This window comes from Ascaphus truei, chromosome 1 (assembly GCF_040206685.1).
Source record: "Ascaphus truei isolate aAscTru1 chromosome 1, aAscTru1.hap1, whole genome shotgun sequence".
NCBI classification, from domain to species: Eukaryota; Metazoa; Chordata; class Amphibia; order Anura; family Ascaphidae; genus Ascaphus; species Ascaphus truei.
This window is the reverse complement of record NC_134483.1, coordinates 62,555,038-62,573,651: the sequence shown is the minus strand read 5'-3', so window position 1 is coordinate 62,573,651 and position 18,614 is coordinate 62,555,038. Positions and strand designations below refer to the sequence as shown.

General features: G+C 41.7%; 1 protein-coding gene across 1 annotated transcript in view; it reads left to right on the top strand.

Annotated features, from left to right (window-relative positions):
- Positions 1–18,614, top strand: part of HCN1 (hyperpolarization activated cyclic nucleotide gated potassium channel 1) — a 436,901-nt gene that overhangs the window by 206,945 nt on the left and 211,342 nt on the right. Inside the window, exon 3 of the mRNA XM_075589049.1 lies at positions 15,232–15,393. Within this exon, the coding sequence (XP_075445164.1) occupies positions 15,232–15,393 (162 nt within the window). The remainder of the gene's footprint in view (positions 1–15,231; positions 15,394–18,614) is intronic.

Below are 18,614 nucleotides of genomic sequence, written 5' to 3'. Positions count from 1 at the left end.
TAGTCAAATATTGATTCTACATAAAGTATATGGTTTAAACAGCACTCTAAGAATATAGGGGAGTAAAATACGACTGTGGTGCACAGGAACATGGAGACCAAGACCAACCAGAACAATCATGCAGAAGCGCAGCCACTGGCAGAGAAATTGGGAAGAGTATATGTCACCCTCACATCTGAGCTACACCAATATTCAGGACCTGCACAGCAATGAAATAGGTGAACAAAAGAAAAGTGCGCAACAACAATATATAAATAACGTGATGAATGTGATACAATTAAATAGGTGACCTTGTGTATAGTATGAATATTTATGGAGCGTCTGCAGCTGTGACACCAGGGATGGCTCTGGTCCCCCCTAAATGCACACAAAAAAACAAGAAACACAGCGCACAACGCTCATAGTACATTAAATGATATCTTTAGTAACCAAAATAAGAAGGTAAGTATTGTGCGTACATAAAACAAAATTTAAACAAGCATTTCAGGGTTATTGTTACCCAAGCACCAACGGACGCCTGTGATGGTCTCGTGGCTCTCTCCTTCTTACTCCAACAACCTCGATGTAGGGCCTGGAAAATCTCCACTCCAAACGCTGGTGTTTTGGCCTCTCGCCTTAGGGAAAGGCTAGTGCAGCTTCAGCAGTCCAGAAAAAGACCTCCGCTTATATGCGTTGTGCCCGTCACTGCATAAATCTCGTGTATAACGGAGCAGCGGAGTACACGCGGTTTTGCGTCCTGGTCGAGAGCTTCTTCCGGGTCTGTGACGTCACAAGATCGCGAGACTTCGTCGCAAGTCTGCAGGACACCGGATCAGTTCTCTGGGAGTGCTGGGATGTAGAGGGTTCGCAAATGTCATCAATCCTACGCGTTTCGAAACCACAGAGGGTCTCTTCATCAGGGAATAAAGACTTATGAGTCTATTGGCATTTTATACCCCTCCAGCGTCACTGATTAGTCCCTCAATTAGGGTTTGAACCAATCGCAACGCAACGGGGAGGAGTCAGAAAGCTCCATGGCAACAGAGAATGCATCCTAACAAAAAAACTAAAAACAACTTTATTTACACATATAATAACAAACAATTTCAAAAAGAGGACTCTAAAATAAAGAGAAAAGAATTAGTACACACTAATATTTGTGGATGTGTTGGAATATATATAGTGATTCTAAGAACCACCAACAGAATTATATTCGAAAAAGAAGCACGAGCTAAAAAATCAATAAATACCTTAAAACCATAAATTAATAAAATGTTAAAAAGATTTTTCTTTAAAAGCTTAATATATAAAATATACCAGCTCAGAATATAAATGTAATTTCTAAATACATGACCTAGCTATATCACCAGTGTGAGGTGGTCAGTAAAGGGACCATATATCTATATCCTCATTGAGACCTCCCGGATATAATGTGCCCAATTTATATATCCAGAAGGTCTCTTGAAAGGATAAATCCTTAACCCTATCCCCACCCCTTCTGCTCCTGGGCACGTGTTTGATACCCTTAAAGCGCAGGGATATGGGGTCTTTATTGTGATGTAAGGCATAGTGCTTAGAGAGGCTATGAGTTAACAGACCATGTTTTATGTTTCGTATATGTTCTTGTATACGTGTTTTTAATTGGCGTTTAGTGCGCCCTACATAGAACAAGCCACACGGGCATTCAATTAAATATACAATATGATCCGAATTACAATTAATAAAATCAGATATTTCATAAATTTCCTCAGTTTTTGGACACACAAGAGTTTTGCTATTAGAGTGTAAGTGTTTGCACACTGAACATTTTCCACATTTGAAGTTTCCACAAGGTTTTTTAATATTTAACCATCTTTTTTCTCCCACAGGTGTAGTTTTAATATTTATGTCACTAGGGGACAGAGCATTCTTTAGATTTTTTGCTCTTCTATAAATAAACCTTGGGAACTTAGAAATGTGTGTTCCCAAAATTGGGTCATTTGACAGGATTGACCAGTGCTTCTTTACAATCCTCTCTATATGTGAAGTCATGGAATTATAATTTGTAATAAAAGCGACATTACATTTTTCCTCACTTATAATTTGTTTCTTTTGATGTTTCGTTTTTGGAACGAGCATTTGATTCCTATCTATTTTTCTCACCCTATCAAGATCATCAGTAAGTTTTTTGAGGGGATAACCTCTTTCTAGGAATCTTGAGGTTAAGTCACCCGCCTGTTTTTCAAAGTCTGTGTCCAAACTACAGTTTTTTCTCAACCTGTAAAATTGGCCCCCAGGTATATTTTGAATCCAAGATTTTTTATGGTTACTTGAGGCCATCAGGAGGTTATTTGAATCCACTTCCTTGAAATAAGTTTTACTTATAAGGTTTCCCTCATCAGACACCCTCAAATTCAAATCTAAGAAGTTAATTTCCTTGACACTTTCCACATGGGTAAATGTCAAGTTTCTGGTGTTATTGTTTATATACTTCAAAAAAAGGCTTACAGAATGTTGGTCCCCATCCCACAGACATATAATGTCGTCTATAAAGCGACGCCAAATAATGATATTTCCTCTAAAGGGATTGTTATTAAGGATGCACTTATGCTCCCATTCTCCCATATACAGGTTTGCGAAACTGGGGGCTAATCTAGTGCCCATCGCAGTTCCGCAAACCTGCAGGAAAAATTCCTCCAGAAACATAAAATAATTATGTTTCAGGATAAAGTTGATGGAATCCAGGATGAAGTTTTTGTTTAAATCATGTAATTCGGCATCGCTAGATAGAAAAAAATGTACCGATGCTAGGCCCTGTTGATGTGGTATATTAGTGTATAGGGCCTGCACATCACAAGTTAACCATCTATATGAATCCTTCCACTTTAAGTTTTGTAACAAATTGAGCAATGACGTGGAGTCCCTTAGATGGGAGGGGAGTTTTTCGACATAGGGTTGCAAAAAGTGGTCAACATACTGGGACAAATTGGCTGTTAAACTATCTATACCTGAAATTATTGCTCTTGGTGCTGCACACTTTCATTTCTACCTGTCACCCCTCCTCCAATATGGTGTGGAGTCTGGTAAATTGCAGACAGACACGTGATGCTAATTTTGACTTATTATTCTCTGATAATCATGTAGTGGTCCCTGAGAGTGAGGATATGAGGGTTTCAGTTGAGAAGCATTTTAAAGTTTTAGAACAATTACTCTTGACCGAAAATAAATTGTATCTTGAAAAAAGAACAATTCAAAAATATGTAGAATGTGATAGGGCCCCTAGGGGCCTACGTATTAAAAAACTACCTACTTTCGGTAAAGATGATGCACATTTCATGAAGGAGTGGAACAGAATTTTGGATGACTGTTCCATGGCCCTCATGAAACTCATTATCTATGAAAGAACCAAGTCATTAAAAATTATTGACAAAGAGGTAACAGATGTTGTTAAATTACTTGAGCCACTTGTAAAAGAACATGATTGCTCAGAAATAGAGCATGACCTCCGCATGAAGCTCGAGCATGCGGAGGGTGAAATTTTGAAGAAGAAGCACGAGAAATTTTATAGGGATAAGTCTGATTATGACAATAACAGACAGAGAAATTGGGCAAAAGATGCTGAGAGGGGTAGACCCTCCAAAACTCATTCTCAAAATAGGGAAGGTAGGGATTCTTCCTACTCACAAAATAGAGTCAACAATACACAAAGACATCAAAATCCCAATTTCCACCCTGCCAATAGAGGATGGGAGAATCAATATTATGGGGAGAGAAGAGGTCCCCCCAGATTTGATGAACATTTCCCTCCCCCTAGACATGAAGGGCATTTTAGAAATCCCAATTATAAAGGGAGGAATTATATCCCCAATTTTAGATACGGCCAGAAAGAATTTGATACACATAGGGATAATAGGCCCTATACACCTATTGCCAAAACTCAATCACCAGCCCAGCATTCCCCGTCTTCTTTTTTGGACTCAGTCAGAAAAAGACACCTGGATCCGAAAAAGAAGGGGTAATGTGTGGAAACCTCCCTAAAATCTCTGTCAGGGGAGAGAAAGAAAAGAACCCTACCAGAAGAGGAACTAGAGGAGGGGCCAGAATTAAAGAAAAGAGGCTACGAGAAAGATGTGTGACATCTCCCTCTCGTGGTATTTTTAACTTATCCTCAGTTATTTTAACCACTGACCAAAAAAAGGTTCTAGACAGGGGTTTGACATTTTCACGCTCATGCCTACCGAACTCATTTCAATTATACACTGACCTCCAAAAATTCATGCGAAACCTCACATTAAAGAGACATTTTATTAAACTAGATAAGGAAGGTAATGAAGTTCCAAATAAAACAGGAGTGTCTATTGTTCCACCCGAGGTTGTTATAGGTGAGAATTTAGAACTCACACAAGGTTTGAGGCACACGCACTTTAAGGGGAAATCTAAATTTTACCCCTCCCATTCTAAAGGTCACCATGTTGAGACCTTTTTCAACATGGTTAACAATGACTTTAATCTAATGAGTAGTAATATGAAGTCGAGTGACATAAAACATAATCTCACTAAAAAAGAAAATTTAGCATTAAAATTCCTGAAGGAGAATAATAATCTGATAATTAGACAGGCGGATAAGGGAGGTGGTGTCGTTCTACAGAACCGAAAGGACTATGAAGGAGAAGCTTTGCGACTCCTGAATGACACCACTTCATACTCTAGGCTTAAAAAAGATCCAACAGTGGACTTTCTAAATTTACTTAGATCACTATTGGATCAAGCATTAAACTCTGGTGTTATCACCAAGATTGAGTATGAATTTTTGTTTACAAGTTCCCCCAAGTTCCCGATATTTTATCACCTCCCAAAAACCCACAAATCAATAACAAATCCCCCAGGCAGACCAATAATTTCAGGTATAGATAGTTTAACAGCCAATTTGTCCCAGTATGTTGACCACTTTTTGCAACCCTATGTCGAAAAACTCCCCTCCCATCTAAGGGACTCCACGTCATTGCTCAATTTGTTACAAAACTTAAAGTGGAAGGATTCATATAGATGGTTAACTTGTGATGTGCAGGCCCTATACACTAATATACCACATCAACAGGGCCTAGCATCGGTAAATTTTTTTCTATCTAGCGATGCCGAATTACATGATTTAAACAAAAACTTCATCCTGGATTCCATCAACTTTATCCTGAAACATAATTATTTTATGTTTCTGGAGGAATTTTTCCTGCAGGTTTGCGGAACTGCGATGGGCACTAGATTTGCCCCCAGTTTCGCAAACCTGTATATGGGAGAATGGGAGCATAAGTGCATCCTTAATAACAATCCCTTTAGAGGAAATATCATTATTTGGCGTCGCTTTATAGACGACATTATATGTCTGTGGGATGGGGACCAACATTCTGTAAGCCTTTTTTTGAAGTATATAAACAATAACACCAGAAACTTGACATTTACCCATGTGGAAAGTGTCAAGGAAATTAACTTCTTAGATTTGAATTTGAGGGTGTCTGATGAGGGAAACCTTATAAGTAAAACTTATTTCAAGGAAGTGGATTCAAATAACCTCCTGATGGCCTCAAGTAACCATAAAAAATCTTGGATTCAAAATATACCTGGGGGCCAATTTTACAGGTTGAGAAAAAACTGTAGTTTGGACACAGACTTTGAAAAACAGGCGGGTGACTTAACCTCAAGATTCCTAGAAAGAGGTTATCCCCTCAAAAAACTTACTGATGATCTTGATAGGGTGAGAAAAATAGATAGGAATCAAATGCTCGTTCCAAAAACGAAACATCAAAAGAAACAAATTATAAGTGAGGAAAAATGTAATGTCGCTTTTATTACAAATTATAATTCCATGACTTCACATATAGAGAGGATTGTAAAGAAGCACTGGTCAATCCTGTCAAATGACCCAATTTTGGGAACACACATTTCTAAGTTCCCAAGGTTTATTTATAGAAGAGCAAAAAATCTAAAGAATGCTCTGTCCCCTAGTGACATAAATATTAAAACTACACCTGTGGGAGAAAAAAGATGGTTAAATATTAAAAAACCTTGTGGAAACTTCAAATGTGGAAAATGTTCAGTGTGCAAACACTTACACTCTAATAGCAAAACTCTTGTGTGTCCAAAAACTGAGGAAATTTATGAAATATCTGATTTTATTAATTGTAATTCGGATCATATTGTATATTTAATTGAATGCCCGTGTGGCTTGTTCTATGTAGGGCGCACTAAACGCCAATTAAAAACACGTATACAAGAACATATACGAAACATAAAACATGGTCTGTTAACTCATAGCCTCTCTAAGCACTATGCCTTACATCACAATAAAGACCCCATATCCCTGCGCTTTAAGGGTATCAAACACGTGCCCAGGAGCAGAAGGGGAGGGGATAGGGTTAAGGATTTATCCTTTCAAGAGACCTTCTGGATATATAAATTGGGCACATTATATCCGGGAGGTCTCAATGAGGATATAGATATATGGTCCCTTTACTGACCACCTCACACTGGTGATATAGCTAGGTCATGTACAGCTAAACCCCGTTATAACGCGCCTCGTTATACCGCGATTCGGTTATAACGCGGTTTTCCCGTGGCTCCCGTTTTTTTTAAAAAAAAAAAAAAAAAAAAAAAAAAAATTTTTAAAAAAAAATTTTTTTTACATTTTTTTTTTTGCACACTGCACACACTCACTGCACACACACTGCTCATTGCTCACACTGCCACACTGCACACACACTGCACACTGCACACACTGACACACTGCACACACTCACTGCACACACACTGCTCATTGCTCACTGCCACACTGCACACACACTGCTCATTGCTCACACTGACACACTGCACACACACTGACCACACTCACGCACACTCACACACACTTACGCACACTCACGCACACTTACGCACACTTACAGACACTCACACACACTCACACACACTCACACACACACACACACACACACACACACACACACACACACACACACACACTTACACACACTTAGACACTCACACACACTCACACACACTTACACACACTTAGACACTCACAAACACACACTCACACACTCACAAACACTTACACACTCACAGACACTCACACACACTCACACACACTTAGACACTCACAGACACTCACAGACACTCACACTCACAGACACTCACACACACTCACACACACTCACACACACTCACACACACTTACACACACTTACACACTCACAGACACTCACACACACTCACACACACTTACACACACACTCAGACACTTACCCACACTCACACACCCATATACACACACACACTTTCTCTCCCATATATACATACACACACACTCTCTCACTCTACACAGACGGGCCGCGACCAGCACCACCACCCGCTCCCCCCCCTCCTCCCGCGCAGGCAGCGGGAGCACCGGGGACAGCGGTGGGGAGAAGAAACCCCCCGCTACAACCTCCATGCAGGCAGCATGGTTCTGAGGTAAGCGGCGACCTGAGGGGACATCCCCACTCCCATCTCCTGCCCCGCGGCCTGTCCCGAGGTGACAGGGGGAAGCGGGGACAGGAGAGACATCCCCGCTCCCATCTCCTGCCCCGCGGCCTGTCCCGCGGTGACAGGGGGAAGCGGGGAGCGGAGGGACATGCCCGCTCCCATCTCCTGTCCCGCGGGATGAATATGCGCTAAAGCGCGGCGGCCATTTTTTTTTCTCGCGACCCCGTTAGTAACGCGGTGGTCTCGGGGTGGACCCCGAGACCCGCGTTATAACGGGGTTTAGCTGTATTTAGAAATTACATTTATATTCTGAGCTGGTATATTTTATATATTAAGCTTTTAAAGAAAAATCTTTTTAACATTTTATTAATTTATGGTTTTAAGGTATTTATTGATTTTTTAGCTCGTGCTTCTTTTTCGAATATAATTCTGTTGGTGGTTCTTAGAATCACTATATATATTCCAACACATCCACAAATATTAGTGTGTACTAATTCTTTTCTCTTTATTTTAGAGTCCTCTTTTTGAAATTGTTTGTTATTATATGTGTAAATAAAGTTGTTTTTAGTTTTTTTGTTAGGATGCATTCTCTGTTGCCATGGAGCTTTCTGACTCCTCCCCGTTGCGTTGCGATTGGTTCAAACCCTAATTGAGGGACTAATCAGTGACGCTGGAGGGGTATAAAATGCCAATAGACTCATAAGTCTTTATTCCCTGATGAAGAGACCCTCTGTGGTTTCGAAACGCGTAGGATTGATGACATTTGCGAACCCTCTACATCCCAGCACTCCCAGAGAACTGATCCGGTGTCCTGCAGACTTGCGACGAAGTCTCGCGATCTTGTGACGTCACAGACCCGGAAGAAGCTCTCGACCAGGACGCAAAACCGCGTGTACTCCGCTGCTCCGTTATACACGAGATTTATGCAGTGACGGGCACAACGCATATAAGCGGAGGTCTTTTTCTGGACTGCTGAAGCTGCACTAGCCTTTCCCTAAGGCGAGAGGCCAAAACACCAGCGTTTGGAGTGGAGATTTTCCAGGCCCTACATCGAGGTTGTTGGAGTAAGAAGGAGAGAGCCACGAGACCATCACAGGCGTCCGTTGGTGCTTGGGTAACAATAACCCTGAAATGCTTGTTTAAATTTTGTTTTATGTACGCACAATACTTACCTTCTTATTTTGGTTACTAAAGATATCATTTAATGCACTATGAGCGTTGTGCGCTGTGTTTCTTGTTTTTTTGCCTGCACAGCAATGACTGAATAAAATACCAAGAGGGGCATTCATAACCTAGGAGAGACCCTATTCCCTCCCAAAGGACAATATAGAACAAGAAACTGTGAGTAACAGCAAATGGACTGGGAGAACACAGGGTGGGGAAAGGGATGGGAAAGGAATAAGGAAAAGGATCAAGACAAATAAGGGGGGCACCGTTTTGGGGTGGGATACCCCTTCTTCTGGCCCATTCCCCAAGATCACAGTGATCAAGGGTATTTTCCTTAAATCCTATATGGACAATAACTCCCAATACACTGAACAACTAAAAAATAATACACAATATGGCAACCTATAAAATAATGTAGTGATCCAAGAGTGGTCACTAGTAAATGTATGCCCAAACGAGGCTAGTGGCAATTAGACCAACCAACTGTAGAGTATATCTCAAGGATAACCGGTAATTAGCAGAGATAATCTCAAGCAACACTGCTATATAAGCCAGTATTGAAGGGGTTAATAACAAAACTGCTACAGGCTAAGCAAGCCAATATATCATAGAATTAGAGTCAGATACGCATAAGGTATAACAGCACTGAGAGCTCAAAGGGATTATGTGCACCCAGTAGGAAAAACGTCTCAGGAAGCAGCACCAGATACTCTGCAGGTGTTTTCTTTATTCCCTTCCCCCACCCTGTGTTCTCCTACTCCATTTGCTGTTACTCACCGTTGTACGTATCTTGCTGACCTTTGCGCTTATCTATACATATTGTGCGGTCATATTGTGGCAATATCACAGTAACATTTCTTTATAACACATTTGTCATTTACTTTATTTTTCTCATTTGAGTGCTGGGTACCTCCCTCCCCCCCCCCCCATTTCCTGTTCTATATTGATTCTACATATTTTCATAGAAAACTATTATGATATAAATATATATATAATTTTAAAACAATCCGCAGTCTGACTGAGCCTTACCCCAACCAGCAAGGACGCTGGTTGGAACAGTTCCCAGGCCTGCTTGACGCAGGGCCAGTTGGACCAAACCCACAGAATGAGAGGGTCGCATAGAGAAATCTCAGGTGTTGTCGCTTACAGAGCTAAATGGGCTAAGTATTGGTAAAGAGCTTAGCTCCCCAATCTGTAGTTATGGAACTGACAAGTATGTTAGTTAGTTCTCCAGATGGAGCTAGGTATTTTGTTTTTGTTCTTGTTCGGTTTTGTACACTTTTGTTAATAAACCTGATAAGCAACATGCAAATATTCCCTCGAGGGATTACGATCAATACATCAATGAACTTAATAAAGCAAACATAATAAAGCAAATACATTTCGTAAAACAGACTGGTAACCTGTAACAAAAACACCTACAAATGTTCAATTTTTTAAAGTGAAACTTCTGTGCTGGCAGGAGTGAATTTCCTTCATTGGAGATGGAAGTAAGGTCACGGAAGTCATGTCATGTGGCAAAAAGAGGCCGTCGGTGTGCGTCAGTGTGGGTAAATTCTGTTGCATCCGTAGCAGCCGTCGGCATGACATGCATGTGCAGCAGCCGCCACACGCATGTGCAGTAGCCGTCGGCTTAGCGCACAAGCGCATGCACACAGCACGGAAGGGTCCTCAGGCCTTTGCGCATCCGCAGACATTGTCGGCTCGCACATGAGCAGATGCGGGCCTTTTCACATGCACAGAAGAATACTCCAGAGGAGCAGAGGACACACACACTATCAGACACACACTGTCACACTGCCAACCTGTCACACACACACATGGTCACACCCACACTGTCACACACTCACACACTGTCACACACACGTACACACAAACGAGGAATTCATAATTAGTGCAAATGGCTAATACAGGGTGTGTGTGCCGAGCACGCGCGTTCTAAGTCAAATCATTTTGCATTGTCACTGAAATTGTATTTCGATTTTTATTTAAAAACACCAACACAAATAAAATTCTGGGACAAAACAGTGACAAAAAACAAAGACGTTTCACTTAAAATGCACGTGCTCGACACACACACAATTATTTTGTAGCATTTTATAGTTAAAGAATTTCCAGGAAGCGTCCCCTGCATTTCAAACATTAAAATAAGGGCACCTTGAGTTCCACCTCTTTTGTATAGTTTTTCATTTAATATTTTATATAAATATAGGACTTTCACATAGTGATACGGCCGGCAGACAGGAATTAGGTTACCCAGCATTCGACAAGGGTGCTATTGTGGCGGACTTACATTTTTGCTGCCCTTAGGCTCAGGGGTGGCCCTCCTCTGCAGCATAGTGCTTTCATGATGTCACGGCGGCACATGGCAGGGCGTCATCATTTGACACTGGGTCGCCATTCCATTGCAATACTGCAGGAGGGGGGCCCCTTAGGAGAAGGCTACACCCCCTCTCAACACACACACCCGCCCCCAACAATAACCTTGTCAGCCTTGCGGGAAATCTGTCTCTGATTGTGTGTATATTACTTTTTCTACAGTTTGCAGTTTGTTGTATTGACAAAATGCAGTGCTTCTGATATGTATTTCATTTCCTTAGGTTTTGTGGTGTTCATTGTTGTACTGCAGCTGATGTTTTCAGAAATGAGGCATGCAGCTGTGCTGTCCTTTGAGAAATCTTGCTGAACAGCTATTCAACAACTATAAATGACAAAATCTTGCCAGGTGATAGCTGTCCCCCAAAGGCTTTTATTGAAAATAACAAGCATGCGAGACAAGCATGTGAATAAAAAGGATTGGCATATCTTTTTAATGTGTGATATCCATTAAACTGTGTAGCATATCTTCCAGATTTAGAGATTTGTATTTGCCTCTATAAGATGACTTGGTATGTTTTGAATTGTATGAGTTTCAAGCAGCACAACATGTTGCAGTGTTTGCTTTTTTTTAAATATTTTTGCTATAGGATTGAAGCAGGGGTTTTGCAGAGCTAAACCTCATTAATTTCAGCTCCAGGGACCCGCTACATCCAGACATATTTACATATGTGGTGCCAGCATCTATGCAGGCAGAACATAATGGTGGCGTTTAAATGTCCTGCGGGCCAATAGGGAGCTGTGACATCATCCCTTTCGGCTTCCTATTGGCCTGAGTGACCAGGACCATTAAACCCTGCATGATATTGGCACCCCCTATGAAGGCAAATATCAGTGGAAGCAGGGAGTGCCTGGGGCTGAAAATAACACAGTTGAACTCAGGAGACTCCCAGCTTCACTGCTAGAGCAAAAACAATGCAACATGTAGCGCTGCTTCCAGTTATATTTGATGACTTTATGTTTTTCGGTCAATATTTGGTAAGAATGTATTTTTATCTTTCTTACTATTATTGTTTTTGGTACATGCAACCTTTATAATCATTTCACCTGAGAATGTACGGTAGACTACGTGTTCAGTGTACATTTTTTAAAACAAAGTCATTCTGACAGGCTTTTAATAAAATAGTGATATAGACAGCCCACAAAAGCATATATTGAAGTGGATGGAAGTGGTGCAACGTGGAACAGAGAGGACCCTATTTCCTCCCAATCAATAATCCAAAGAAATCTAATGTTCCCAGCACACAAAAGTAAAAAAAAAAAAAAAAGGGGGAATAAGCCAAAACACTTTTTTGGCTTATTCCACCCCCTTTTTTTTTATTTTTTAGTTTTGTGTGCTGAGAACATTAGATTTCTTTAACAAGCTTTTAATGGTCTAACAATAATGTGCAAAGAAGCGATACATACAAGTATGGGCATAAATATATAAATAACCAAGCACTCAAACAAGTGAAATTAAGTTTTTTATTTCCCTACTTCTCGGGACTTCAGGCAAGATTTTCTATACAAGCTAACTATATTGAAAAAAAAGTCTAAATATTGGGTAAAATCTGTACAAGATGTTTTTCATACCAGTCTTTCATGAGAAGTTTAAAACCATGTCTAAAGTACCTTAGAATGCTGAAGTTCTGGCACATAAATAAAACAAAATGTAATGAATCTCATCCAACCTCTTAGATGCAATAGGAATTTCTACATCCACAATAGCATGTTGCGCTGTGAAAGCAAAAGTATGATATACATGTAGCGCACTTTCCCCCACCCCCTGGGAGATATGGAGGCTACGGTGTGTGGTCCGTTACCTGTGATTCACAGGAGGCCTGAACCTCCGCTGCTGGGAGCCTGGGGTGTACCTGATTCGATAGGTGACTGCGCCTCCACCTGCGTGGGATCCTAACTATGTAGGATAGCCTCGTGCAGAACCATATATGACCAATACACACTGATGCAGTGAAACAATAACAATTTACTATAGGCATAGAACAATCATAACATTAGTACCAATACTGCAATATTAGGCCTCGCAGGGCCACAACCCCTCACCGTGTCTTTCCCAACACCGTGTCCATAACCCTGCGGGGTTTATCCCAATGTGCTGAGGTGCTCCAGGCACCAGACCGTCCCAGTGTTCCCAGAATCAACCACCCACCCAAGTGTGTGAGACAGCGCTGCCCCACTAATGTGAAGGTAAGTTGGTGCACTTAGCTGAGTACCTGCCGGGTGTATCCACACCCGGGCGCGCAGATGCTGTACTTATGATGGGATCCGTTGCAGTAACCCGCAAAGCCTCTGCCTCTACGGTGGGTGGGTCCCGCAGGGATTGTACCACCGTTAATAGTCTCTGCAGTAGATGGGAGTCTGGTCCCAGAACACCTGAGGCCAGAATGCAGCTGCGTCCTGGCTGTGTCCCTCAATATTATGCTACAGGGGCAGTATTCCTATCTATGGGCCTGTCCCTGCAGCAACCACAAGCTGAGGGGAGTCGGGGCCTACTGGCGCCTAATGGGGGTAGCTGGCCTAGTGCAGGTGCCACAGACACCTGCACACATACACCCTACCCTGATGGCGACCCAGCTCCGACTGGCGTGGCAGCAAACACGCAAAATGTATCTTTTCCCTGCTGCAGGGAGTACTAGTTCCCTATTGGCTATGAGGCATCACATGCTCTTCAGCCCTGTGGCCTTCTGGGGGCTGTAGTCCTTGTGGAGCGTCTCCCTCTCTTGCCGCCTGCGCTTGCCATGCACATGTGTGAGGAGTCTTGCATTGGCTGTCGCACCTCGCTCCCCACCTGCACATGTATGCGCAACCAAAGATGGTGGTCCCCGCTAGCCGAGTGCGCCGTGAGCTCTCGGCAACCGGCTCGCCTCTCCAGCCCCCACTGCAACTCCCGGCATATGTCCGCACCCTCAGGCAGCACCCGCAGCCGCCGCGGAGGTAAGGGGGCCACTGGGAGTCCAAGGGGGACCGGGGCTGCAAACAATAGGATATAATATTAGCACGGAAATGGCCCTGAATCTGCCATGATCTGATGTGTTGTGTAATTAATACGTGGCTTCATGTAAGGGAACTATTGGCTGCAAAATTGATGTTGTTCTTCCTGTGTGCATGATAATGCTTCTTGTACTTCGAGTATTTCTCAATTGCTAATTTTTCCATACATGAAATCAGACATCATTTACATTATCTGGTAACTTTCAATTTGCCTCTTCATACTTTAAATTAAACCATACCTACATACTGTAATACTTCAGTAGTTTCTGACATTGTCATTCTTTTTCCTGGTACATCATCAGCTACGAGTCTCTCTTTCTGCGGGATCTTTTTAAAATTAAATGAGTTGTGTAAATTAATATTTATTGCCAGTAATTTATCGACACTAAAACATTTCTAATACTTTGTGCTTCACAAGCGATCAACTTTTCTAGGCTGATAATGCAATAGCAATTTACTGCTAAATTACAATTAAAAGATGTTTTGTAAATATTTGATAGGAGACAGTTATCAAGTACAAGTTCAATTTTGGTATTGGGGCCAAACAACAAAGGGAGTTGACATCCTGTGGTTATTGTTAGTGGATAAAACATAATGTTTCTGGCATAAATCTTCTCATCCATATTCCCCCGTCATTTTTTTTAATCTCATTGATTTATTCCTAATTTACATTTCTGAGATATCAGATCAGTATACAACAAAAGACAGGGGTGCCCAATGCTACATCAAATTGACAAAACATATATGGTAATAGGTATAAAGTTTAAATACTTCAATAATAATAATTACTTGGTTATTTAGTTAAACCCTTTGGCCAAAGCGTCGTAAGCCTGCATACCAAACGTCAAGGTATAACCACAAATGCAGGTCCTAACACTAAAACTGTGAACCCTTCCTTTTACCTCTGTATGAGGGGAAGCAACTACAGTGAGTATTGTCCATTCAGCAAAATGCCATAACCTCCCAAGTTAAAAAGGTGGGGAGGAGTGAGCTCTGGGGTGAGGTGCCACCTACCTCCATTTAACTGTTAGTAGTCAGACATTGATTAACACACACACACATTCCAAGCTAGCTCAAACTCCTACACCCAAAACATCATGAATATATATTTTTGCCTAAATGAGTGCTACTGAGCGTGGCAAATGGTTACTTTTTTCGTTTTCTATCTCAACTCGTAAAACTCACTTTTCAACTTACACAGAGGTTTTCTTTCCTTCTCTTCAACAGATTTTCCATATGACGTATGACCTGGCCAGTGCTGTGGTGAGGATCTTTAATCTCATTGGAATGATGTTGCTCCTTTGTCACTGGGATGGGTGTCTTCAATTCCTGGTACCATTGCTTCAGGATTTCCCACCAGATTGCTGGGTGTCCTTAAATGGTATGGTTGTAAGTATTGTTCATTTTTTATTGTGTTCTTGAAGTATTGTATAATATATTTTGTCACGAAACCATTCAAATACATTTATTAGAAAAGTAGGTGTATCTGACATAAAATAGTTATATTTGTTTTAATTTTCATAGCTACTTTGTAGCTAAACAAATTGCATGCAAAAATACAAATCAGCAGACCAGCTCAGATTAGCAGCTCCCATAGACAATACCTCTGATGCAAGATATCAGAATGTTTGGTTTATATTCTGTTCCTTGAGGTAGACTGATACTACTGTAGATTTAGGCATGCACACTTAACACTCTTAACATTTTGTCAAAATGATTGTCATTAGCCATGTATTCGATCAATTATTGTTTTCCATGATTAAATAATACAACCTTTTAACAGTATTTATGGAAATCATGCATATTATAAATAACAATCATTACACTTTGGTAAGAGTATTTATTAAAGAGTATATGAAATAATTGGATAATTACTGTACTTTTACTGAACAATGGATTAGCTAAATGAATAAATGTAGTAACAGAAGTTATTTTATTTCTGTTGACCAATATTATAATACTGTTAGCCTAGTGATCAATTTAGCAGACCAGCTATGCGATATTTATCAATATTAATGACATTTGCTCATGTAACAGAATAATGCTTCACAATATTCTACCTGACCACTAATGGTATGTGCATTGAATTGTTGTAACTTTACCCCATGGGATCTAACTAGATCATGATAACCTATAAACTTGTGTGTTCTTCGTGCATCTTACTGTATAGCGTTTCCTAGGTGTGACCAATGTTCTTACAGTTCACTCTGTTGGCTCTTTTCTAAATTGTGTGTACTGTGTTTACCTAAAACTGTAACTGTAGCATATTTACTGTGCCTAGTAGGTAGAGATATTTCATTAAAACTATAATGTTACTGTCAGTATTGATACAAGAAGAGATCTGATGTTTTGTTCTAACTAGAGGATTTTCAGCAGGGATGTGATGATTTCCTAGTGTGACTGGAAAATGTAATCTCTCTTTCTATCTTTCATCATGAAATACAAGTTGCATCTGTAGCATTGTGTGGATTTGTGACTTTGGGAATGTCATCAAGACCAATACCACGGGACCTATTTATAAATCCTTTATAACAGTATAAGTGGTACATACAGTAAAGCATATCTGTATGATAAAGCATATGAAAATGAAAGTGAAAGAACATGTTCCTTTTTCTGTTTTGTGATTGAGTTAAATTATAGTTCCATAAATTATATATATATATATATATATATATATATATATATATATATATATATATATATATTGTGACAGAAACCAGGGGTTGGTAATAAACTCCATATACAGGGCTCCCAGGATACTGAACAGTTTCTGTCCTGTCTAAGCTGAACAGGGCAGCCTCGTGGTACAGGCACTCCATTCCACAGTTTGTCTGCTGCCTGTTTTCTGTCACCTGTCATGCTGATTAGAGTTCAGGTATATAAGACCTGTTTCCTGTTTCCTCTGAGCCCCGCCCAAGAGCCTGGAAGGCTGCTGAACTGCAGAGGGGTGAGAAAGCCTCTTTCCCAAATCGCTTCATTCATTCTGTTAGTTTGTCTAAAGACTGCAAAGGTACTTATTTTGTTGGTGGAAGTGGACAAGCCACTTCCAACTCTGAGTCAGGGACATCTAAGTTTAAGTTATCGCTCAGACGAGCAGCTTTTTGTTTGGCTTTGTTTTCTGTTTAAACTGTGGCAGTCTCAGTGCCTGGGACTGAATAAACCAGGCATAGCCTGTTTAAAGGAACAGTACGTGACGTCTCATCATTTAACCTACCCTAAAAGACCGTGTTCTAACAGTCCCAGACAGACGGCGGAGCCCCGGAGTAAGCCGTTTGTCACATATGGTGGAGAATGCGGGCAGAACACTAAAAGGTCTGGGGGTTAAAGAACTTTAAAAAAAAAAAAAAAAAAAAAAAAAAAGAAGGTTTTTTTTTCTCTCTCTCCAAACAAGATGGAAGACGTGGTGAGTGCGCTGGTACGCAATGTCGCTGTCCAGAAAGACGCGAATGAAGCCCAGCAACAGGCGAGTGAAACCCAGCGACAGCTGTTAATAGCCCAGCAAGAGACTAATGCAAACCAGCAAGAGACAAACCGCCTGCTGAGAGAGGAGCAAAAGCGGTTCGCTCAGGGCTTACAGCAGGAACTCGAGATCCTGAGGGGGACTATCAGTAACCTTCCACTGGCAGAGGCAGCCCCAGTTCCGAAAATGACCAGGGCAAGCCACTACCTTCAGAAGATGGGACCCTCGGATGATGTGGAAGCCTATCTTCTCACGTTTGAACGCACGGCACAGAGAGAGGGATGGCCAGAAGCTGAGTGGGCTGGTCTAATCGCACCCTTCCTAAGCGGCGAACCCCAGAAGGCTTACTTTGATCTAGAGCCAGCCGAAGCTAACGTCTATGCAAAATTGAAGTTCGAGATCCTCGCCCGCCTCGGCGTAACCACGGCTGTTCGTGCCCAAAGGTTTCACGCATGGTCCTTCACGATGGATAAAGCCACCCGAAGCCAGATGTATGACCTCATCCACCTCGCCCGGAAGTGGCTACAACCCGAGATCAACTCAGCAAGCCACATCGTGGAACGGTTGGTCATGGACCAGTTCTTGAGGAAACTTCCCTCTGCCTTACGCCGTTGGGTCAGTCGGAGTGACCCCCACAATGCGGATGAGCTTGTGGCCCTTGTAGAAAGGTACAGTGCAGCAGAAGAGCACCCGCAACCCACAGTCGTGGAGCAACCCCACTATCCGAGGTTCCAGGACTCTTCCAGAGACGGTAAAAGGGTACCGGGGTTAAGGGGCGCTGAAGAGCGGCGACCACCTTCACGCCGCTCCAGCAACAGTGGTTCGCACACTAAGGGCAATAGCCAACATGGGGAGCCGGGAAAAGGCTCTAAGTGGGACACAGACTATGTACCTAAATGTGTAAATTGTCATGAGAGGGGCCACACAGCAAAAATCTGCCCACTAAATGATGAGCCCATGCAATGCAACAGCGTGGAACCTTATTCGCTGTTGTCCCAATGTATGGGCCCTAGCCCAGAGGACCCCTTGAATAACCATCTGTGGGCATTTGTAAAGGTTAATGGTAAGAGGGTTCGGGCACTTCTTGACTCTGGGAGTATGGTCACACTAGTGTCCGAATACCTATTGCCCATTAAGAAGAAACAGGTAA